At 39.2% G+C, this 26,249-nt stretch overlaps 1 protein-coding gene across 1 annotated transcript in view; it reads left to right on the top strand.

Annotated features, from left to right (window-relative positions):
- The window catches only part of hap1 (huntingtin associated protein 1), a 45,237-nt gene that overhangs the window by 11,300 nt on the left and 7,688 nt on the right, over positions 1–26,249 (top strand). Inside the window, exons 2-11 of the mRNA XM_051385481.1 lie at positions 12,756–13,070; positions 13,380–13,568; positions 22,649–22,725; positions 22,986–23,102; positions 23,221–23,315; positions 24,377–24,485; positions 24,752–24,830; positions 24,918–25,048; positions 25,255–25,329; positions 25,853–26,064. Of these exons, the coding sequence (XP_051241441.1) occupies positions 12,756–13,070; positions 13,380–13,568; positions 22,649–22,725; positions 22,986–23,102; positions 23,221–23,315; positions 24,377–24,485; positions 24,752–24,830; positions 24,918–25,048; positions 25,255–25,329; positions 25,853–26,064 (1,399 nt within the window). The remainder of the gene's footprint in view (positions 1–12,755; positions 13,071–13,379; positions 13,569–22,648; positions 22,726–22,985; positions 23,103–23,220; positions 23,316–24,376; positions 24,486–24,751; positions 24,831–24,917; positions 25,049–25,254; positions 25,330–25,852; positions 26,065–26,249) is intronic.

Genomic DNA, 26,249 nt, shown 5'->3' with positions numbered 1-26,249 from the left:
CAGCTTCTGGTAATAGACTAATCAATTAATTGACTAATGTTTCCACTCTATGTAACCAAAACTTTCATTTTAACATGTTACTGGCTGGCTTAATGACAAGCTTTTCATATAGATATTCATTAATGGTATATAGTTTGTAAAGAGCTTTAAGGAAGGCAAAACATATAGAAATGTGGAAATGAGGTTTCCATTGAATACATATGGTGGGACATTCAGAGAGGTCCAATAATTGAGGCTAAATTGATAAAACTACGATACTACATGGCCACTATATTGGTAGGGGCAAGTGCTTGAGCAACACTGTGACATATCAGTGCTCCTTCTTGCACAGAAAAAAACAAAAACAGATAATGACAGAGCAATTGAAAATACTACAGGCAGTGTGACATACTCAGACTGGATGACAGATAGGTCAGGCTGTATACTATGTCCTGCCTCGAGGCATATTGTCACGGCTCTCTCCGATGTGGCCATTGTGACAGTCATCATCTGTGCCTCGACGAATGAAAGAGACAGGGACGGAGGACAAGAGCCACTGCTGGTTATATAGGCCAGGACTGACAGCGCTCTCTTTAAAAACAGCTTCAGGCCCAAATCCCACTCTTCATGTGCTGCTGGAGGGGCTTATTAGACTATTTATTGAGTGGGACAGTTCTTTCATGATTTGTATAAACTGTTACTTTTGTTGTGTTTTTTTTTACTTGTTTTGGCTTTCAGATATCCCTGGATATAGTGCAGGGGCAGCAGTGACATGAATGGTGCCTTTATTTGTTTTGAACACAGCCTCTTTATTTTGAAATTAGCTGGGAATTAAAAGAGTGGGATACATGTGGCCTCTTGGTTTCAGGACTAATTTAATATTTAGCTTTTGATTTACATCTTTTCTCTCTCTCTCTCTCTCTCTCTCTCTCTCTCTCTCTCTCTCTCTCTCCATTAAGAACAATGTTCTTTTTCCTCTTTATCTGTCTCTGTAATATGTCATATCATAGATATATTTACAGAGTTCGACATACCTCCAAGCAAGTTTTTTGTTTATCCTCAAAGCAGGGGTCATAAAGATGTCTGGCAGACTTGGCTCCAGTCTTGCCCTGTAACCTTCCAGCAAACATGATTCTCACTATACGCTCAAATCTGTCTTTCGTTCAAGGGAAGGACACGCTGATATGATGTCCCTGCTTTACAATACTTGCCTGTTTAGCTCCCTCCTCTGCCTCGCACCCCACAGGAAATGGTCCCATTGTCCTTGGGAGAGGAAGTGGCCTAGAGCAGACCACTAGCTCACTGGATGGATGGAGACTGTGGTAAATTATTAATCATCACTTACAAATGGAAGACAGTCAGACACTGTAGTGTTGGCTGTCCACTGAGGAATGTTTGGGAACAATGAACAGTAGAGCTGCAGTTGACCACCTGCACCAGGAGAGAGGTACACATAAAGGTGTGTTTTAGTGGCTGTAGCATTTACTGTATAGGTGGTTTAAAATGAACATAAAATACAAGAAAAAAACTTGTTTTTAATTTTGACCAAATTCAGTGAAGAGCAGCGGGATTTTCTAAACACACAGAAGATGTGAGATTGACAGATTTTGACCTTGGAAACTGCAGTTGACGCTCCATTCAAATTTCACTTGCTCGCTATTTCTGGAGCTTTTGATCTTTTTACAATGGTCTTCATGGACTTTGCTCCCTGTTCACATCTACAGTGTCCAAACTTTACATTATCCTGAGCATTTTGAGGACTTTGGTCCATGTTGCACTCAAAAACAGCACTCAAGGTCCACTTACATGCTTGATCTGGAGGGAACGAGCAACATAGTTTTGTCAAATGCAGAGAAGCATTTAATTCTATGGTATATAAAGCAGATTGATTGTAAATGAGTACTGAGAGAAGATATCCACAAATCAACACATAATTGAGTGAGAAATATTTGAACCAGATGATAATACGACCACAATCTCTGTGTTCATTCAGACGATTACCACTAGAGGTAGACAGAGACTCATACAATCAGTTAACTCTCAACATGCAATACTGCCGGCATTTGTTAAGGCCAGATCAGATGTGTGCAAGTTTGCGAGTGCATAGTATGTCTGTGCACATTCTCTGGTGGGCTTGGTGGTTGGCTCTTAGGGTTAAAATAGCTCAGCATTTGGTCCAGTCACATGTCAGTGTCCTTAGTAGTTGGAGAAGTTTCAGATAAAGTAATAAAGGCAGCTGAAAATAACCACAGATGTTCTTTTAATGAAACACATAACAATCAGACTGATGTTTAGTTTGTAAAGGTTGTTGTTACTAACATCACCAACACTTCTATCTTACATGCATTGCATCTCTAAATGATAGCCAATCTTTGTTCATTTATTAGCAGTGCAGCCCTTTAAGTGTACATCTACATGTAGTGTTTATGTGTTTCTTCAGCAGTTAGCGCTGAAAGTTTGTCACCTGTCACACACTCTGTGCTGGCTCAATCTGTGTCAGATAGGAAAACCAAAAATATCAACAGGGTGTGATATGATTTCTCTGGCTTAAAATACTTTGCATGTGACCAGATCCTACTACAGAGCAGAGCCTTGCTTAATTTCAAGAAGTCCATCAGCCTCTCATATATATAGGCCTATTAGATACTGTAGAATCATATGGCAAATCACAGTGAAAACTACAGCGATCATTTTTATGTGGACTTCTGAGTGTATAACAGAGGTTCAGATTTTTTTTTTTTTTCTTTTTTTTTTTTTTTTTACAAACAAACTGCTATGTGGCTGAAGAACTACATGTCCCATGATGCCTCGCTTTCGAGATGACCAAATGGAACACAGAGCGGACCGGCCGCTGTGACAGCTGAGCCCCGAGTTTGTTGAGGAAACTTCAGCACCGACAACGACCTCGAACAGACACGAATAAAATAAACATGTAAGTTTAATCTGTTCCCCTTTTTACACACGGTCCTACTGTAGACCTGTCGCTTTGCTGTGGGTTTATTGAACTGTCCAAACTTGGTGAAGGGAAATTTCCACAACGCTGCTGCTGCTGCTGCAGGGTGGGATAGTCCTCCGGGGCTGGAAGTGTTGATGTTAGGATTCAAGTCGTCCTGTTTTTACCATCTTCCAAACACTTAAAATATATGTTCAAGTGTTAGCCAAAGGGTAAGTTTATCATTACTTCAGTGACACTTTTCTCAGACGCGAATGAAGCTAGTACTTAAAGATGCTGTTGTAGGCGTTTTTGTAGCTAACTCATTTGTGTCTTCTGGTTTGACCTCCGGCGTTAGTTTCGCTCATTATGTATTATGTATCATAATGATAGGTAACCAGCGGTAATGCCTGAGGAAATTAAATGAAAGTGAAAACTATGAATCAGTTGTTAACTCTCAGTGCTCGACATTATGAGATTTATACATCGTTTTTGTTGCATTACAGTTAATCTCAGTCGCTTGTTTTTAGAAACCATCTTCAACCCCTCCTCTGAAACACTTGAGACTCCAGTACTTGACGTTAAAAGAGGTGACCCCCTCCTTGCAATAACAGTAGGCTCTGTATACCTGTTTCACTGTAGAGTCAGACAGCAGACACTCAGAGGAGGTGCACCGTCTGTACACACACAAACTGGTGGGGGAATGAATGGCACCTTTGTGTGCAAACAGCACATTATTCACTGTGTATTCAACAGTGATTTAAAGTAGGGAACTGTCATCACTGCTAACCCAAATACAAACTAAAATGGGGTTTAGGTACTAATGCATGGAGTGAGAGGCACATGATTACCCTTCATGTAATACAGCCAAGGGGAAATAATAATTAATCTGTCTCACACTGTCTTACTCTCCTCTTTTGTGTGTTTCTCTCTTAACCTTCACACAACTTTTCACTTCTTATAGAAAGTTTCAGAGAAGGCTGTTAACACAAATAACAACAAAAAGCTGGAAAACATTTCAAAGTACACTGTGTATTGACTAGTGAGTATCAACTACTATATTGCCATATTGCTAAACTGTCAAGTACTGTGAGTTTGCATTATGTTTGATCAGAACTGTGCTTTTAAAAAAAAACTTTGATCAGACAGTTTCTGATTTTAGTTCTTGTTTGTTGTTTGTTTACATGAGGCATTTTTAATAAAAAAAGGTTATTGTTGGAAAACATTTATATTCCTCAATAAGGTATCAAAAAAGTATTATTACGGTATTATGGCCTAGTTATTAGGGAAAAGCAAGGAAAAGCTCTGAAACTTAATTAGTTTATTTATTTCTCCCTCACTCTTTCTCACACTGTCTTTTATTTTCTAAAGGTTTATTTCTTTTTATCATCAAAAAAACACAATAAAATGGACTGCAAAGTCTTGGGAGATAAACAAATGTACTGTGTGTGTTGTCAGTATTTAAGAGCCTCTAAAGAGTTTTGAGATCCTCTAATATTGCAAACAATACAATACAGAATTGAAGTTTTTGACTTGATTGATTGATCATAATTTCCGTACTGTTCAGAACCCTAATCTGAATGTGTGTCCTTACAACCATTGGAACAAAACTCAGACTCTCCTGATCACATTAATGTATTTATTTGACAAGTTGGTTTCTGATTGGCAATAGCATTTGGCAGCAACATACTATTTCCAACATTTCTCTCTGTATGTCTGTTTTCCCTTGATGCAGCGCTTGTGGACATTTGTCTCAGTTTTATGGGACAATCTTGCAGTTCTTCCTTGTTTTTTTTTTTGCTGTTTTGTACTTTTTCAGAAAAAGCTAAACCAGTTAAATATCTGATTATTGTAAAAAATTTCCAAATGCCATTTTACATTAAGAAATACTTTTCTGTTATTTCCAGTCAGTAAATGTGTTTGTGGAGCGTAGACGTAGCCCCTTTAAAGAACAGATTTAACACAAACTATTCAGCACTGTTGAGGAATTTAAGCTCCTTACTTTTTGGACAACATCTTGTGTGATGTAATTGAATGTTTTAGCTATTTCCTGTGATATCATGACTGTATCAGGTTACATGTTGGAGAACAGAGGAGTTGTTGGTCTTTGTGCTATTTAGAGGTTAAGAAGTGGAAGACGCATAAGACACTAAAATGCCCTTTTTTGGTCAACATTTAATCCTTCAGTAAGACTTGCCTAAATTTCAGTATCAACAACAGAATTAACTACAAATGTCATTTGTTCAGATTTTAAAGGTTGGAACATGAACAGTTTTGTGCATTAACTTAAGCCAGCTTTGACCAAAAGTGCTGGCCTCTGTGAGCTACATGTTAAACTAGTTACAGTACACACTACTACTGTTTCCTAAAAATCTTAATCTGTTTTTATCTCTCTCCCAGGATGTAGTCTAAACTTGCCATCAAGAATCTGTAAATCCCTTACAAGTGTAAACATGCAAGATAAAGTAAGGTCTAAATAAAAAGGTAGACACCTTAGAAGGAAGGAAGGAGGAATCTTTATTGTTACAGTTTAAAATAATGAACATAAATGCATAAAGAGGATACAGCATACACAAGCTTGATTTGTCTAATGCAGCCTTTCCTTTCGGTTACTTTGATAGCTAGTAATTAATCACTGATTGCTGTCTGTAAATGAGTGACGAGTACTGTTGGGAAACAGACTTGGCATTGTTGCTGTGATAAAGGCTGGACTATGGGTGTAAATTTAATTTGGATAATACAGTAGGAACCAGAACCTGGAGCTTTGCAGTGTTTGGCTGATGCAAATGTCTGTGTCTATGAGGAAGAGGGAAATCCTGGACTGCTGCTGTAGTACAATAACCTGTCCGGTGTTTCTACCATGATAAACCAGCACGCCTTTTCTCTGAATGTCCCTCCTCCTCTTTCATTCCCTCTTCAGCCCCACCTCCACCCTGGCTCACTGTTGCCTCCTCTCTCCCTTCCTGACAGGACACACTCAGGACAGGACAGAAGCCGGCCGGTACAGCAGCACTAGCAGCAGAGAGAATTAATTTGATGGACACACACTTAAGGAGGCAGGATCCTACATACACAGAACATCACAAGCTAAGATAACTACTGTAGCAACACAGTAAGTCTTTCTCATTTCAAATTAATTCTATACCATGCCTGCTTGTCCAGTGTTATTAGCATTTAGCATGTCTTCTGTTGCTGTACTCAGTCTGTGTTGATTAGCCTTGATTCAGCACAAGGACTTTACCTGTTTGTTTTTCTCCCTTCTTGGTACTAGTCATGTCAACATGACTGAACTAAATATAATTAATTCTGCTCATTCTTTCTTAGTTGAGTCTTTATTCAGGCTTTCATTTTCTCTTCTGACTGTGTATTATGTTCATCTCTGAATTGTTAGATGTTACAAAGTGAGGGAGACTTCCCATTTAATCTTCTGCCTGTTGCTGTTTTATGCACCTGTTTCTAAACACAACACATAAGAATATAGCAAATCATTTGAGCAGTTATATGACTGAACATAAAGAGTGGGAAATTAACTTTTTAAATAAAGAAGATCTACCACCCACTGACTCTCAACTCCCACTGTCCCACCCACTCATTTAAGAATCATAATTTTATGTCTGAAATCTTTCAGCTACTTTCATTTTTGGCCAGCAATTGGCTAATGCTAATTTCCCTCCCTGGACACTGGCATTTACATTAACATCAACATATTGATCTCATGTTATTGTTAATCTTTTCTGCTTGTTAATTTGATCAGTGATCTGATGAGGCTAATGGGTTAAGAATAGAGAAACAAACTAGTAGCTATGAGTAAATCATCATCAAAGACACTTAGTGGCATACTGAGTAACCTGCAACACAATGAATAATACAGCACAGCTGAGGTACAGTTTAATCTGATGTAAACTTTAGGTAGTTAATGTTAATGTGTAGTTATTGTTTGTTCAGACTTCAGGTACATATTCAAGTCTTAGGGAACTTTGCAGCTGAGGATGGATAAAAAGCTTTCCAAAAAGACAACCCAGTGAGATATAATACTGATGAGGAATAATTAGGGCTGGGCGATATGGCTTAAAAATAAAATCTCCGATTTTTTCACACCAAACCCGATTTACGATTTTAATCGATTTTTTTGTAGACTGTTTTTTAGAGGGTGTTTGTGGGCTGTGGTCCTGTATATCTCGCAGAGAGCAACATTTCTCCCACTCGGCTGCATGCCTCTGCTTGAGGTGCTGGAATAAATTGGTCGTACTGCTACCTTTGGTTGCAACAGCTTTCAAACAAACTTTGCAGTGGGTCGTGGTTTGTTCGCTGTCGGACGCCACAAAACCAAACCAGTTCCAAACAACCGACGACACTGTGCCTTTTTTGGGGACGAGCTCATCCTGGCTTGCTGCCATGTTGTGTTTGTCTGTGAAGATGCGGGGGGAGGGATCAGCGCACTCTGACCTACGGGAGCCCAAAGGGAGCGCCGGTGTTGTGGATGTTCAAGAGAGAACCGATTTTAACTAAAAATAAATCGTGTTTAACTACAAATTCAAATTAATCGATAAAATCGATTTATCGCCCAGCCCTAGGAATAATTATTAATAAATATAATTGTTTACTGTTTTAAAGATCATGGCAGTCAGTAACTCAGCAAGCTGGCTCTCTGTTGTACACTAGCCTAATCTTTAACTCTGAGTCTGAATCTCAAACATCTACAGGATGATTAAGTTGAACTATGTTTTGAACCAAAGTTTTACATGTCCCTCACAGTTCCTCCTGGAGCAGATTTAAAGGACCACACATTGAGTGAACAGAGCAGATTGCCCTTTAGAGAGTGAGTAATTGGTATTTGGGTTTTTGTGGCCACTTTCCTTTCTCATGTTGTTGCCATCCAGATATAGCTCCCCCAGTTGTCAGGGTGACATTCTTGCTAACGTTAGGTCCTCTGTATAGCGGTCTGTTGTTTGTTTCCCATGCTTGTTTTCCCCTGTTTGTCTATTTTATTTCTGTTTCTAACTCTCATTTGAGCACCATACTCTTTTCTAATACAGTGGTTGGTTGATTGATCACATGCAAATTTGATAATTCATTGTTTGTCACACACAAAAATGCTAAATGTTAATTGGTTGCAGCTTTTCAATTATGAAGCTTTGTTGTCTTTCATATTATTGTAAGCTGAATACTTTAAGTTTTGCATTGTTGGTCGCACAAAACAAGCAATTTGAAGATGTCACCTTGGGCTCTGAGAAAAATTTTGATTTTTCTCTTATTTCTATGATTCTGAAGACTCAATGATTAATCGATTCATTTAAAAACAGATTCATTAGTGTTTGAAATGATCATTAGTTGCAGCCCAACCATTCTTTTCATCTAAGCTGCTTCATCTTTATCAATACATTTCTCAAGTCTTTCCAGCTCTCTTTAATGTGGCAAACATCAATATTTGTTTTCTATCAGGCATCATCTGTCTTTTGTTATGATGCAGGCTTTATGTTTGCATTGTGCTGACTTGATATTTTAAAAGAGATGTTATTAATAGTATGACCGATATCAGCACAGATGTCATTTTCCAACATATCTCTGTTGTATGAAAGTGATCCATGATTACGTGGCGACACCAGACTGTACTGCGAGAGTGTAAAGTCCTCGTCTGAGTTTGAAACTCTCATTTCTCAGCTGTTACCTCTATGGCCTTTATGATTGATATCTCAGAGTGACTAATAAACGTGTCCTTTTATGGAAACTTGGCAAAGAACGTATGGGCTGTTAATGGTTCACCAAACTATACTCCTAATTCAACGCAATAGCGGAGTCTGGAGCTTAAGAACAACTGTCAGTTACAGTAATGTGGTTAATGTTATTCATGAGGTAGACTAGAAAGGCGCTATACAAGTACAGATCCATTTACCATTTACCATGAGGTTGTAAATGTCAGTATGACCGGACACCGGTACTGACATTTTTTTTTTTTTGTGGCTGTGTGAAGCTGGTTACTAATAACATGGAACGGTAATGTCTCTAGCCTAGACGATACAGGACTTTTAAAGCTGATACCCATATTGATTTTTTTTCATAAATAAATATTAATTTATTTCTTTACTTCAGTTTCTTGCTATTTATTAGCTCACATATACACCCATACCGGTATATCTGCAATGAGCTAATGTCCGCTTATTTTATTGCCTTAAATCATTGCTAAAACATAACAATATTTCATTAACATCTCAAGTTTGCAGTCCAGTATGTATTCAATATGATGACATACAGAGCTATGTATTCAATATCTTTTTCTTTCCAGCTACTAGACCATTTATAATTCCTCTGTGCCTGCCTTGTTAGGATTAAAATAGAATAGAGGCTCAATGTAAATGCCACAAATACTGTTACCTGAGCAACATAATATGACATTGGTTGGCAACATGGGCAGACATGAATTACTTGTCAAAATATAGGGACATTTCGGCATTTAGTCTTGTGTATGTTGTCACTCTTGGCTGATGCCCAGGATGTTGCTCACTTGTGCTTTCAGACTGTGTACAGAGTGCGTGCGTAAGCAACAAGTGCTGACTGCAGTTCACTGAACGACCACCAGTTTCACTATTAACAATCGTTTTCTGGAAATTACATATAGAACCTTTTTAATTAATGAACATTTCATTGAAACTGGCTGCCTTTAAAGTAATTGGTTTCAGCTTTTTGGACCAAAGCTACAGTAAATGATTCTGAAACAACAATTTCTCCTTGCTCCTCCATACCTCTTTATTTCAAGCCAGTTTAGGAAGAGGGCCAAATTGTGTATTTGTTAACCTGACCTGAGTTCCAATAAATTTGATTTTAAGTTTTGAAATGGAGTCTGTTTAAGATGACCAACACTGCTGCAACGTCTCAGTCAAGGTAAATAATTTTGACTTTGCAGCCTGAATGAACTACTAACAGTTTTTCCTGTTTTTTGAGCAGCAGCAATACGTTCAGAGCCAGTTACAGAAAGGGGAACAAGAAAAGAGCCTTTTTGGCTAGCTTGCAGAAAGTACCCATGTCTCAAATGCACCCCCCCTTCAACCCCTTTAGTGCATTCTCTCTCCCTCCCCCTCCTCCGTCTCCCTTTCACTCCTGTGTGCCTCTGCTCACGTACACACCCTCCTGGAAGGGCATTGTTTGCAGAGAGTACCAACGTAGAGCTTTTCAAACACCCATTACTTCTGTCGAGTTCAGCTCAGTTCCAGCCAGGCTCCAAGGTCAAAGGCAAACCGTTTCAGTTCACACGTGACTTCAGTCCAGTAGCATGAAACACCAGGCTCTCTTACTGTAGTTCATGTGACTACTTTTGTTATTGTTTTATTAGATTAAAGTCGCAGTGATTACAGTACACTTTCAAAAACCCCTGATGGTATTTTAAGTCTGTTTTGGCCAATTATTCTGTTGCTGTTTCTGAACACAGAGGTTGGTGCACTAATATTCTCTGCAGCTCCATTATGTTCTGTACAAATGATGATCTAGGTGATTACTCAGCTAGGATTTTTTTTTTTCTCTCTGGCATCCTGCCTAGCATAATAAAAAGATGAGAATACAAAGGAGGGAGAGATGGTCAATAACCATGTCCCCTAGTGTCACCCTAAGTGGATGACAGGGTCTCGCTTGGCTGCATGGTTAACAAACCAGCAGTGTGTTTCACTCACTGCTAAATTGGAACTGACAGTGTTCAAGTGAAAACCTTGGACCTGCCTGTGTTTTTGGCCTCTTCGTGAGAACATTGCTTTTGTTTTGTGTGCATGTGAAATTAAGATGTCTTTATACTCACAAAATGAATTCTGTTGTAGGTGTAAGTGAGAGCCCTAACTCTCCTCACAGCACAGATAGATTCCTTCCAGATTTGGACAGTCTGATGGGGGTAAATATATAAAAGCTGAAGTATATTCAGGTTGTGTGACTCCTCTGACATCTATGAGAGGGAGAGGATTGATGGGGACGTGTTGGCCACAGACCAACACACTCAGCTGATTGGATGGATTGTGCAGTGGAGAGCAGCGAGGATAAAGGGAAATGAAGGGCTTGTGGTGGTGATAGTGATACTGTGCTGGGGGGGTTCATTCATGTGTAATTGGGTGGGTGTGTTACGATGTGTACACAGCTGCAGTCTTCAGCTGTGTTTGTTTCATGTGCATATGCGCACATGCTAGCACTGTACTTACCACGATAGGCTAAAAGCTGTTGCTTTAATTGGGCCTAACCCGTGGCCCTCTGGCCATCATGTTTTATTGACTGCAATAACTGGGTCAAGGTATCAAATGTCCTTTTGTTACCAGTAACAGTTACTGGTAAAGGTATAACGCCTTGATGTGGCACAGCTTTTTTTAAACCACGTGAGGATATTTTTAGGTTTTATTATTTTTATTATCTATGTAAAAATCTGTAAAATACAGTTCATGTTGTAAAAAGTACAGTCAAAAATCTTTCTCATGAACATACCTCTGTGTATTTTGACTTAAATTATTATGATCCATACACACAACATTGTGTTTTTTTGCTTAAAGTGTATAATGAAAATATTGTGCTGTGCTCGCAGATATTATATAAAAAGACAAACCTACATACATCATACAGTCAGTTGCCGGTTTATTAGGTATACCTACAGTAGTTAAAACTAATGCAGTCTGATACAACAGCAGATCCTCCCTTCAAGTTAGAATCTTCAGTTTTTGTTGAGACTGTTTTTAGCCAACCCTGATATATGTACATGAGGTGTAATAGAGAATAAGTTTACAACATTCTTCCATATGTGTATGTAATTGGGCAATATTTAAAATCGGAGACATACCGTTAATGCCACATGCTGTATGGAGCATTATATCAGAGACAGTATTGATGTCAGACAAAGATCAGTGCAGATCTTGACTGCCATTTAGCTTTATACTGTATGGAATTAGACACACTCTTCCTACAGTTGCTGTGGCTACTAGTGTCAATGGCTCTGTGTGTAATTCATAAAGCATGTACTGCCTCATGCTGTGTGTGTTTAAAAGAGTGAAACAGTTATGAGGAACTTGATCTGTGTGGCTTCAGGCAGTGGTAACTCTATCTGTGTGACCCTGAAACACAGACAGGAGGCCAGGCCCAGCTTTGTTTATAGTGAAAGGCTTTTAGATCAAACAAAAGGTTTGATGCTGGGAGAGTTCAGATCTTCTGAAAAATAAATGGATCTCAATCACTTAGATGATTAGCTGTATTAGAAACCATAGCCAAAATAACATATGTTGTTCAGTATGTTTATTTTCCCTGTTGTATCACTGACATGGGCTATGTGCAGTGTACACAGTGTGTCATTGGAGTTAATAATAATAATAATAATAATAATAATAATAATAATAATAATAATAATAATAATAATAATAATATGGCACTTTCATTGTTAGTTACTGTTCTCACAGATAGGGTTAGATTAGAGTAGGGCTGCACAAATAATTGAAAAAAGATTTGAAAAATACAACACATGAGAGATGTTATATACTTATAGGTCTTATAGGTCTGTTAAACTGCCTATGGTAAAATAAAAATGTTCATTATATTCGCGCACATTAAATATGGGATGTCTCAGTTTTACATTAGATGTGTTTATTTACTGGAAAATCAAGAAAACTGACTATATAGCGGTCTAGGCATACAGTACTGTATATGACAAAATTGCAATATTCAGCAAAATAACTGTACTGTACTGCCGTCTATTAAAGACATTCCTTTAACATCCTAATGTTTCTGTTTTCTTTTCTTCCCTCTCTTCCGCTTTGTATTTTACTTTTTCTAGTTACAACCTTCTCGGCCAATCAGAGCCTGATGCCCTGGACGCCTGTGTTGTCTCCCTGAGCCACCAGGGGGCCTCAGTCCCACAGTGGGACACCAAGTTTTGACTTTGTTTTCACCCTGAACTGTCTATCCTCAGTCAAGCTGTCCCACCCTGCCTCGTCTCCCTGCTCTTCTTCTCCTCCTCCTGCTCCTCTTTCTCCTCCCTCCTGGCCCCCACAGGCCCACCTGGACTCCCAGTCAGCGTTCTCCCTCCATGAGGGGCAGGGGGAGGTGCCGGTGGCCCTGGATGTGGCCCCGCAGCCTCTTCATCTTACTTCACCTGGGAACCTCAGGGACCTGGGACAACAAACCTGCCACGATGTGTCAACTTTAACAGGCAAGTCACAGAGAAAACTTCACTTACTCAACAATCTGCAAATTCCTCACTGTACATGTTGATAATAAGCAGTAATGGTTAACTCAGTTGTGAATAGTGTACACTTGTGAGTAAGAGAACAATGTAGGATCATAGATTTGTCAGTAGAGGGCAGTGTGCCATGTGACATTTCAGCCTAGTTGTGGTTGTTAAAGTGCTGCTTCCTCTCTCTTTCTTTGTTTTTCCTCGTACATAAACCCAAACACACATGAATCTTTATACAAACACATAAATGCACACATGTACAAACAATCACGCTCCCACACTCAGACCTTTGTTCAGACCTGCCAGAGTTGGAGATAGTGAGCCTCCTGTCTGAGGGTCAGCCCAACTACACTCTTCGAGCAGACAGTGTGTTTGGATATGACAATGATGACTGGCTGCACACCCCTCTGCTGCCACCAGAAGTCGTTCTGGGACTCACACATGAGCAGATTGAAGAGACTCTGAAGTACTTCTGTGAGTACTGTTTTATTTACACGTAACATACAATATAGTGTGTAGTGATGGGATTACCAGTGTCAGGCTCTGTGGGCTTTGCTCAAATGAAGCCCCACTTTATATTCCCAAATGACCTTTGATGTGAAATATTTTGGGACAGAGTGTCAAAGTCATTTTAGGCCATTTACTTGCAGTGTTTTCTTTTTGCAGTATTGCTACCTCCATACTGGGCATCATGTTTCAAGATGTTTTACAGCTGAGCAGAAATCCCAGTTAGTTTAATAAGCTAGATGAATAAAGACTGCTTGTGTCCATATCTGTCAGTAGAATATGTTGGGTGTAACAATGGAAACAGTGTCTCTCTATCGGGAAGTAAATATGAGAATGTAGGGGTTGTCCCAGCAGTTCACCACAAGTGAAGTTGTTTGTTGAAAGTTAATGTGTCACTCTTAATCCTTGTGAAGTGGACTACAGCAGCTTTGTATTTGGCAAATGCTGCTGAAACTTTAAAAGGAAGTTTATGAACTTAAAGGGAAGGGAGTACCTAGCATCATAGTTGGTTGAAAATAATCTCCAAAATGACAGCCGTTTTGAAACTTACAAAACCAGCTTTGTTGTTGACTTGAAAATGATACAAAAGCAGCACTTCTAAATAATGATACTGTATATTATACAGATTTTTACGTGTGTACGTGAGCAGAGGCACACAGGAGTGAAAGGGGTAAGGAGAGGGGTAGGGAGAGAGAAGGCAGATTTTATGTGAAAGCTTGGGCACCCCTTCACAAATAACATATTCTGGTGATCTTTTAATTGAAACGTTGTAAACACAGCCTTTCAAGGATATGGAACATAAAATATAATATAATCATTTCAGTAAACATTAATGCATAATTACTTTTTATATCAGAAACTGAAAAAAACGAAATAAACATCATTGTGTCACGTACAAAAGTCAGTACGTAGTAACCCCACCTGGAAGATATCGCAGCTCGCAAACCTTTTTTTAGCCAGCTCTTTCAATTCTTGTATTTGGGATGTTTTTCACATTCTCCCTTGCAAAAGGTTTCTAGTTCTGCCATATTCTTGGGCCGTCTTACATGCACACCTCTCAGAGGCCCATTCCAAAAACCTTCAGCAGGGTCTCTTGAGGTAGTCCATGGTGGTTTTCAAGGTGTGTTGTGGCCATCCTTTTTTCAGCTTCAGCTTTTTTACAGATGGTGTGATCTTTGCTTCTAGACTTTGTTGGTATTTAGTGGAATCCATTCTTCCCTCCACCTGTGCAATGTTTCCTGTGCCCAACATAACTTTGATTGTGTTCAATTCGATATGAACTTTATCAGTCTACAGCACTTCTTTCCAAAACGCATCAGGCTTCTGTAGATTTTCTGTTGCAATCTTATTCTATAATAGACTGATTTTTTAGTTTTGAAGAGTTGTTTAGGGGAAATGCAAATAATGTTACCTTGGATGTTAGGAGTTGTGGTGGGCATTTTCCCATATTTTCTGACATTTTCTAGGCGATTCATTACACCAGATATTTAATGACATTTTAACTGATAGCAATTGGTTGCAACCGTAGGCACATCAGTAGGGTACTGTTGTCTTTTCCTGAAAATGAAATGAAATGAACTAAAGTGTGAGTGTTTATAATGACCTCAGTGTGTGAAGCCTAATCTTCCTCCACACACTCACATTTGAGGCACAGATGTCAAATGTCACCAAGCCGATTAACCTGCCGTCACTTGGCCTCCTAAGCAGTTTCCACTGGAGTACAGCAGACGGCATATCCCGATGGCCACTCTGACATCATGATGACATTGTTGGCAAGTCAGTTTCCAGGGCCGTAGCAACCCGTAAAGGGTTTATAATTAGTTGCACAGGTTGTCTAGACTTGTGGGGTGATGGGAGGTTGTGTGCATCCACACCTTAACTACTATAAGGTATGTCTTTGTGACTATGAGCATGAGTGATAATATCGTTTTCATATTTTTACCGACCACACCTAAACACTGTGATCTGCTCTCAGGTTTCAAATGGAGTCTTAGAGGTTCTGTGCGGTAGTTATTCAATGTTTAAACCCACCTTTTGTTAGCAGAGCCGGTAAATTAGTGTTTTAATTAGCGACACATAACATTGAACACTCAGTGTGACTGTGCTAATATCAGCCAGATATACTTTACAGTGATAACTGAACACGTTTCCAAGATATCCTTTACTCCAGATGACCTTGTTTAATAGTGATGGGATTTCATGAGATTGTATGGCTGGGTCCTCATAATACTAGATAGGCTGTACCCAACTGATGCCAAGCCACATGTTCCTATCAGGACCAGGACAGACTAACCTGGCTCACGCAGATTGTGCCATGCTGTGCCATGTTGTAGTATTTGACTCTTTTTGACAGGTGGCATATGGTGTTGTTTGTTTTCAGTGTTCTTTACTGTAGCTCACTGCTTCCTTCTCTGTTCCATCTCTTTCTGATTGAATTCCTGTGTTACACTGGGTTTGTATGTGTCCTGTTTATGATTGAGGTTTCAGCTGGTCCTAAATATTATTCAGTGTGCTATATAGCAATCTCTAAATATTTCTTTTACTGTGCACAATCTGTTGCGCTTCGGCCAAATGATTATTAAAGTTGCAATAATCAATATTTGTATCAATATTTGCGGTATCAATGCATCAAATTACTAATTCTAATGTGGAATAATTACATACCGACCCCTGAGTTGGCAGTGCCCTGATTGGTTTGGTTTTACAGTCACAGCAAGAGAATATTGGACTTGATGCATATTTGATTTTGCTAGAATGTTTTCCTTCTCAATTTCAGTAGTTGCAGATAGGCAGATTTGTTTATTGAAGAGATTAACAAGAAAAATAATGGATAATGTTATTTAATCATTTTATTTTCTATAAACAATTGGTAAAAAGCATAAATATTTTGTCTCACATAGCATGTGAAACATAACATATTAAACCTTATATGATTGTCTTTATAAATGATTAAACCACAAACCAGTATGACAAGGAAACAATTGAAAACATTCTTAAGGTACACCAAAAATAACATCAAAGATATGAAAAACCATTGATCCACGACATGGAGTACATTGGAAATATTCAACGTGTTCAACACTCAGACACGCAGTGTAGCAGAGGCAACTCACTCGTCTGGTTATATTATAAACATTGTCTGCAGCGTTTTTAACTCTTGTAGTGGAGAGTTGGCAGATTGCGGGTAGACTGCTTTAAAAAGTACTGATTGTTTATATATTGGATCAGAAACATGAGCAGAATGTGATGTATTGCTGTATTTCTGTATGTGGCAAATTACCTTTCAGGGTGTTTCCTCTGACAAATATTGACCAGCGATATCAGCTCTCAGTCTGCAGAAACTTGTACTGGTGATAAAGTGCTTATGTCACATTGAGTTACAGTAGTAGGTTGAGTTGATTTCAGTGCTCAGTGCTTTATTGCCTCTGTTTTTGTAACAAACTGCCCCTCATCATAATGGTAATAGATAGTTAATATAGTTAATATAAGGTTCTTGACAATCATCCAGGTTATATTATGTCTAGAGCAGGTTGAATCAAAGCACTGGACTGGAGTGTTGTTTTTATTACTGGGACGTGACTCATAGATGAAGACCATGTCACGTCTTTGCTTGTTATTGTGGCCAAAGTACTTAAGAAATTACTTCCTTACAACCTACATAACCTTTCAGCATTTTTAGTTATGTTGTTATAATACTGGCCTGTGAACTTCAACTGGTTGAACCAGTACTGTAGAGGCTGATATGATTTCCACTTAGCCCACATATGTTTCATTTAGATATGCTGCCCTCAAAGGTTTTTATTCTGCAGGGACCAGCAAATGCTTCCAAAGACAGCACAGGAAGAAGATGGGATATAACAGATGGTGAAAGCTGTGTCTCGACTGTCTCTTGCGTGCAGCATTTGACCTGAAAGGGTCAGTTTGTGTGTGAAAAATTAATGAGCAGGTTAATAATTGATTGTAAGAAAACTGCTGTGTCTAGGATAGCAACTGCAAGGGCAAGGGATGGGCAAAGATAAGACGGTGAATATGATGACTGGGTGAAGAAAAACTGGATCATCACAGCACAATAGAGTGTGATGGAAAATTCGCTGGAAATTCCTTTGTCCCTGATTCCATGGAAATGATACAAGATGTAAAACAATCTTTTTGGTTGCCCTAATACTACAAAAGCAATCATACATAGAGGGATGAATACCATCTATATGGGTAGAGGGAATAAAAAATGACATTATTTTTTTCCTCTCAATAATCCCTGTCAAAACACATAAAATCATAAAATGTATTCACTCTGTTGCTTCCATCAGACCCCTGAGAAGTGGGTGTGACTCTGTCTGCATCAGTGTTACGCAGAGCCCTCTCTGTATCTGCTCCTACGTATGTGCGCAGACCAAGAACAGCCATTGGCATGAGCGGAACCTACCAACTCCCTCAAATTCACAGGGGTGGGTGGGCTTAATCCAGCATCCTTTTATACTGCATCAGCTTTCCACTCCTAAACTATTTCCTCAATCAAAGCCTTATGATACTTATCTTTTTGTGCTTGGACAATGTCAGTGTGATCAATATCAGCTTTTGCAGCTCGTGGTTTAGATTTTCCTTCCTCCTTCACCCCTCCTCCTCTTCCTCCCCTCTTTTCTTACCCGGTAGTCCAACGTGGCCAGGTGAACGGAGGCAGGCATGACGACAGATGGCCTTTACAGTCTCTGGGATTATATATTAACACCAAGCAGCTCAGATTCTCTTGCACACACAAACACAGGTGTATACACCCACTCACGTAGGCTAGTGGATACTGTTTTCCTCAACCCACGGCCAGCAGAATGATGCCAGAGACAACACTGGTGTCTCACAGCACAGCGAACGCTTAGTAGAATTGGAAGGACAGGGGATTTAACTGATGGACGGAGAGACGGAGGGCAGCTTTTCTCTGTTCACCATGGAGGTGTGGAGCTCCTCAGCATCTGAGGAGGAGGAAGAAGAGAAGAGCACTTCCAGTCTTGTGGATGAAGTAGTGGTGGTGGAGGAGAAGAAATGCCACAACAGCAATAGCAATAACAATAACAACAACAAGGAGAGCCTTTGCCGGGAAGTAACACAAGGTGAGATAAAGCCGTGCAGGATGAATCAGAGGATAGGCAGGTTGACATGCACAAGAGACTGATCAGTGATCTGCAGAGCAGTAGAAGTATGAAGTGTCTTGGTTGTGATTATTCTGCCCTGCAAGTCAGATATTTTGGTCTGTTGTGTTTTGTTGTACGTTGCATTGTTAAGGTCTTTGTTATCTAAGTGCTTTAATACTTTATAGTGCACTGCATGTACTGCAGGGTGCAGTGATGTCACTGAAGGTACATCGCACAAATGATGAATGACTGCCATTCAACAAAATGCTTCCTGCAGCTCTTATCATAAGACTCATTTAGATCGACATGAAAGTCCCCCGAGACGTGTAAAGTTTTGTAAATATATTCAGCTTGAATGTTTCTTCGTAGTGCTGTGAAGGTCACTGAGCCTATGTGTGTTTGTGTGTGTGCGTCCACATATGCTGCAGCAGCACAGTCAAGCCCTGTGTGCATGTAACTAGTTGTCATTGCTGGCATTTTGAATTTATGTTTTCTCTTGTACTGACGTTGTTGTTATATGGAGGTCAGAGCCATACAATAAGGGAATAATATTTAAATTTTGCTGTTATTTTTCCCCCTGTGATATGGTTTAAATCTGAGGGGAATTCTGTTTTTTGAATTCAATTGTTTAAATGAGATTGAAGGAATGACCTGAATGCTCTTTCTAACAAATGACACCTAAACCCTCTCCTGGTCTGTGGTCTATGGTTCAGAAGAACAAAGACGGCAGGTACATAAACTGTTCTGCTGCCCTACTTTCACTCCAGTGTTGGCAACTGTCTGCCATTCCTGTATTACAGTGTCAGACTTTTAAAAAAACCTTAATGAATATGTGCCGAAGATAAGATCTTTATAAAAGATAATTTGCCTGGCTTATGGTGTAGAGTAGTTTATAACTATTAATCTTGTTACGGTATTTTTCAAATGGATATATGTGTTTATAATAAAGAACATGGCTGTACATCTAAGATTAAAAAACTGTTGTTCTGCCTTAATAGAGCAGTTAATGTGAACAGAGATTCTCCTTTATTCCTCCTCTGTAGGGGACGTTCTTTGTCTAAACGGGCATGTGGCTGGCACCCGCACCAATACTGCGACACAGGCACCTCTCCAGAGAAACAGGACACTGAGCACATTTCTGGCTTTTCTGTTATGCAATAGGAAAAATAAATTGGATATATTTTCAGTGCACAGATAACTCCGTTGTTATTTGCTAAAATCCATCAGTAAGAATCTGACACTGATAATATTATTTAAAACTCTTCATAATTCTCGCTCTTTAACTACAGATTTACAGTGGGAAGCTCTGTGAGACACATTTTAGCTCCTGCCAATCTTGTCAATTATGCACCTTCACAACAATAGAGATCAATAAGGGATCTTATTCTTGGAGCTCATTCAGGCCTGTCTGATCCCCCCCTAACATAACCGACGTCATAAGTATACCTAAGTCAGCCAGGTTCATCCATATGTACAGTATTAGGCTCGCAGTTCAGAGTTCAGCTGCCTGGATTTAGCTCAACTCAAACCCTAAAACCTCTAGCTGGCAGAGCGACACCTCTTCCCCTGATCTTCTCCACGCTCTGGCAGTCAGGTCAAGAGGAAATAGATCAGATGTTTCTTCTGGTGAGACTTAATGGATGTAAAGTTTAGGTGCTCGAGGAAGGATACATTCATTCAAGTGCAAATAAGCCATGAAAGATAATACACAGAATGTCCGACACAACATGATGCTTAATTGACTTAAGAATTACAACAGCATATTCGTGTCAATAATAAACATCCGTAGTACTTTAATATTCATGAGCCTCACTGTCATGAAATAATGAAAGGTATTGTAGATGGAAATTATATTATAGGCCTAAGTAATGACTTTTTTAAGTGAACTTTTTTTAAATGTGTTGACAACATTTGAATGACTGGACTGGATTGGGTGAATAATTTGTACACACACAGTATCTGAAACCTGCTGACAGTCGATTGATTGTGGATTGTTATCTGATCAGCCTTTTGTTAATTTATGGAATGTATTTTGTTAATTACACAGTTCGACCTTTTGTGCTTAAGAAGACTTGTATTTGAATGTGTAAGTTCCTTATAGAGCTTTGAAGGACCTCTCATGCATGCTGGCTTTAAAATTAAGATATTAAATTAAATAATTTGGCTTTTCAGATCTGAAGATTTATTTTTTAAATAAATTTGATAAATTAGAATGATGTAAGATTCAGTGTTTAAGTTAATTGGCCCTGCTGCCATGCCTAGATCTATTACATAGCCAACAGTGAGCCCTTAAATTAGATTAAAAGAGTTTCCAACATCATCAGTTTTGTTATCCTTGTGTCCCAAAATCAATTCTGCTGGAGTGACTGTGACACATGATGCCTATACTGTTTACTGCCCTCCTCACATGTGTCTGGTAAAAATGGGTTAAAATACTATCACACTTACAAATGTTTTGCGCTGTGTTACTCTTTAATCTACTTAGTGAGAATAGAAAAATCACCCCACAGTGCTATAGACATGATTTAATGTTATATAATTCATGAGAGGCTACAGTATACTTTACTATGCAGTAGTTCAGCCCAAGGTTAGGTTCTTTCCATTAGGCTGATTAGACACTGATACAGCTATCCAATCACTGTGTTTTCAGGCCAAATTCAAGAACCTCAATCTAATTACTTTGCTGTATGGCAACCTCCCATCTCTTTAGTCCAGCTAAGCTTTGTACCAAATTAAGATTACACAACAGATTTTGGTTTAGAGGTATGCAGCCTCATACAGAATTGCATGCTAGCCCAGTCAAATTTTGTACATCCTTAAACAGATCCTGCTCCAAAAAACATAAAACCTACAATTGCAGGTAGTATTACAAAATATAATAACATAAAATAAATAGAATACAATCAAAATGCAGTATTGGACTTAGACTTGGATTATTGTTAATACCTTTGGCTTGTTTTGTCAATACAGTTCATTAATGGCATCATGTCAATACTAAATCCATCAGAACTGAGAAGATCACTCATTCTCACTCACTTCCACACCTTATTGACTTTGAAGTGGACATAAACAAACTATTCTCCAGGATGTAAACAGAATGCAGGTCAATAGCCAGTCACAATGATCCCTCCATGTTTTACCTGCCCTGCCGGCATGAACACCTTGTCAGTTTATCCCTGGCAGTCTCTCCCATTGAGCTATATTGGTGTTCAGGAGAACGAGGTCTTTATTGGCGTCTTATCTGGGCTAAAAAGGATCAAGCTAAGAGGATCAGTATCTGGCTGACCACTTGGAGATGTTGTGGTGTGTAGCTGTGGAAACTTAAAGGAGAAACAAGATCTACTTGAGACACTCATTCATACAGAGACTACTGTGTGTTGTTACAGGTTAACATAATAATTATGTGACAAGGGCATGTTTATAAGGGCAGCCTCTCTTTCTTCACTTATATGATTCAATAATCTATGAATAATCCATTTTCAGCAGCACAACAGAAAACCATAAACTTTTAATAGATAATTAAAGGGAAAGAGAAATGACAGCACTGGACACATGATGGGATTGCCAAGTTAATTATCGCACTAACTGCTCAGAAACAGCAATACTGTCTTAATAAATGAAGTAAAAGTTAATCAATATGTAAAATATAATATATATATTCTATATAAAAAAATATAGAATAAAAGATATCAAACTTTATTCTCTCTCATAAGTAGAGACTGTGGTAGAAATGGGAGGAAGAGGTCAGTCAAAATCAAAACAGCAGCCCCTATTGACTAATTGTTATTGCTCACAAGCCCATAATAATCCCATCACAAACAGTCAGCAAGGCTGTGTTGTTACAGGATCTTTTCTATGCATTTTACAGCTCTGTCTCCTGTCTCTTCCTCCATTCATTAAATCCCTCCCTCCCTCCTCCCGCAGTGCTGTGCTCAGACAGAGTGGGCCAGGTCACCAAGACATATCATGACATCAAGGCAGTCACCCACCTGCTGGAGGAGGTAAGAGAGAGACACAGCAGATTAACGGGATTATAGAGGATTAAATTTATATGCCTCACTGACCATCACTGTTTGTCACCCTATTCAGCACGCTTGTTTCTGTCAGTGCTGTTGTAAAAAAAAAAAAAAAGAACTGCAATGTGATTTCCTTGCTAAAACTGTGGTTTTGTAACTGCTAAATTTAGACAAAAAATAAATAAATAAATACTATTATGCATTTTTCATTAAAATAAATGCTGTATTTACGTTTCACTTTGCAGAAAGAGCGGGATCTCGAGTTAGCAGCGCGGATCGGTCAGTCCCTCCTGAAGCAGAACCAAGAACTGACGGCACGCAATGAAATGCTGGATGAACAGCTTGAAATAGCAAAGGAAGAGGTATAAACAAACCTCTATAGTACACACTAGTGCAGTCACACTGATCACACATGATTATATATATATAATAATACAGTCTACTGAGCTCAAATGATATTAGCTTACTCTGTTTTTGTAGATTGCTCAACTTCGCCATGAGCTCACGATGCGAGATGACCTCCTTCAGTTCTATGCCAGCACTGAGGAGATCGAGAATGCTGAAGCGCGCTCACCGTGAGTTTACGCACACATTCACGCACACACCCACACAAACACACACACACACACACACACACACACACACACACAATACATAGAGGTGGAAATATTTCGCTTCTTGAAAACATACAGTATTTAGTTTGTCCAGTGTTTAACATTTAGTTAAAATTAGCTTGGCAGAAATGTTATAATATATTCATAGGTATGTTTTCATTAGTTTATAATCACCTAAAATATAATAGTTTCGTTACTTTTATAATGAGCCGTTTTTATCTACAGAGGAAGGGTCCTCTTCCATGGTAGCCGCCATGTTTCTATACTAGCCCAGAAGCCAAACACTGGCTCTAGATCTAGATAAGGCCTTTTGCTAGTTTCGCAGCCACGATAAATTCTCCTACACACCACGTTCTCATTCCCCGGTCATCAAATACAGACGCGAGCAGTGTTAAGTTGTTTGGAATCTGCAACTTCACCGATAGACGTAAATCCTACGTCCATTAAAGCAAAGTGTAGGTTTGTGACTTAGTCCAGACTTATTCCAGAATAAATAAGAATGCGTGTAATTCATGGTACTAACTGGCTGAACAATTACCACACTCAAACAGAAAATACACCTCATTTTCTTTTCAAAACATAGAGCAACCTCTTGCCTTTCAAAAAACTGTCATAACATGTTGTTGTGTGAGGGATAGAATCGACAGAAACCAATAGCTTGTGCTGTACCATAACACAAAATGAATTAACAACAGCCTCCCTGCTATAGTTATTCAGTGATATAAAAGAGATCCCTTAATGTTAATAATCCTCAGTGCACTGAGTCTGTGTGTAAGTAAACATACGTCACAGCCTCTCCATTGATCCTCTGTAAGTTTTCAGCTAAGCTTTCAGCTAAACTCTTTCCCATCAGCAGTTAATGATGATCCTTATTCATTACTGTTCTCTTTTAATTTCTTTTCATTGCAGCAGCTTATTTATTCTGATCATTCATTACCACTTCGTTCTGCAAGCTTAAGTTTTCTAAGTAAGAAAAACAGAAAGATGTCTAAGGCAAAGAACTGTTTCTTTTCTTGTTGCAGCATAAAAAGGAATGAATCGTGCAGTTCTCTCAGCAACTTCGTCCACTATGACTTCCTGCAGCAGAAACTGAAGGGTTTAGAGGACGAGAACCGTAAACTGAGATTAGAGGTATGCGTCACTGCAAAGTTCTCACACAGAGTGAATTGAAAGGGAAGTTTCTCAGAAATGTAAGAACAAGTAAAGACGTTCAGCATTGTTTTTATGGTAATTTCTGTTTAAAATGTTGCATTTGATATTATGTTATAAACTACTGATCTTTTTTAGGATTAAGTAAAAATACAGTTTTCAGTCTTATTATACATTGTGTAAATGTAAATACAAACTAAACACACTTCTAACTATAAATAAGCCATTAATGTACATTATTTCTGCAGGCCAACGAGCTCACAACCGAGACCACCAACTACGAGGAGCAAGAACAGGAGCTGATGATGGTGTGTGTGGAAGAACTCTGTAAGTGTTGACAGTTTTGTTTGAATATATGAAAATAAAGCAGAGATGATGAGTTACAGGAGTATTTACGGGACTTGTGTGTTTCAGCCACTGTCAATAAGCAGGTGGTCGACTTGTCAGAGGAGCTAGCGAGGAAAGTAGAGGACTCTCTCCGACAGCAGGAGGAGATCAGCTCACTGCTCGCTCAGATTGTTGACCTGCAGGCCCGTTGCAAAGGGGTGAGCGAAACACACACACACACACACACACACACACACACACACATTCACCAGGCAAGGTGCCCTCAAGGAGCTTACATAAAACAGTTACTGACTTTTTAAAGAGTTATGTAAAAGGTCACATTGAATACTTACCTTTGCTGTCAAATGGATTTATGTCACATCACAATAAAACGTTCCTAACTTTCCTCTCTCTGTCCCTCTAGCTCACCCATGAGAATGAGGAGCTGAACCAAAACCTGAGTGCCTCCCGAGAGAGCCAGCTAAAACTTAAATCAGAGGCAAGACACTCACTTTGACCAAATATACACTTGAAGTTGGAATAGAATCCTTTTACATTCTTACCTGAGCTCAGTTTTATTTTCCTTTCAAAATGGCTGCAATCAGAATGTGGACAACTAAAACAAACCTTTGTGCCTTCAAGTCTGCAAACATGCACAGGAGTCATATGTAAACATTTGCAAAGCTAACTTTCTTTTAGTGAATGTTATTGTGGGAGTTTACCAAACCACATTGTTTAGAAACAAACTAGTTACTGAACACTATTATCATGTTGAGAAATACATTTATAAATAAAATTATATCTAAACAGATCACACGATCACAAATAGGTTTTTGTTTAATTCAGACTTCTGAGAGCCTCCACATGCTTACCCAGAAACACCTTCTCTGTGTCCCCTACAGTCCTCCTGTTTATGTGTGTCTTTTCAGAAGCATACCTGATACCCAGCTCCTGCATTGTGAATGGCACAGTGTATTCCTCTTGTACTACAGTTTGACACATATGTCTCCCCCTGTCTGCAGCTCAAGGACCTGCAGGACAAGTACTCAGAGTGTGAGGACATGCTCCGTGAGGCCCGAGAGGATATCAAGAACTTGCGGAATAAGAGCTTACCCAACAGTACGGTGCAGCGGTACACTGCACTGGCCTCTGTCCTCCCCATGGACTCACTGGCGGCCGAGATAGAGGGCACCTTCCGCAAAGGCCTGGACACCCCAGCTCCCTCAGAGTACAGGTGAGTCTGTGATTGTGTGTGTGTATGCTCTCATATGGGAGGCTTTGCTTCAATTTCTCGTGTAAGTATTCAATTTCTGGCATGACAAAATGCAGGATATTTACTTTATGTGACTCATCTGATGCATAATGCCTTGATAGTTCTACCCTCCTTCCTTTACCATGCCTTAAAGTAAGACACTACCC

Source organism: Dicentrarchus labrax, unplaced genomic scaffold (assembly GCF_905237075.1).
Source record: "Dicentrarchus labrax unplaced genomic scaffold, dlabrax2021, whole genome shotgun sequence".
Lineage (NCBI taxonomy): Eukaryota > Metazoa > Chordata > Actinopteri > Moronidae > Dicentrarchus > Dicentrarchus labrax.
The sequence above is the reverse complement of the archived record's forward strand: the minus strand, read 5'-3'. Positions and strand labels throughout refer to the sequence as shown.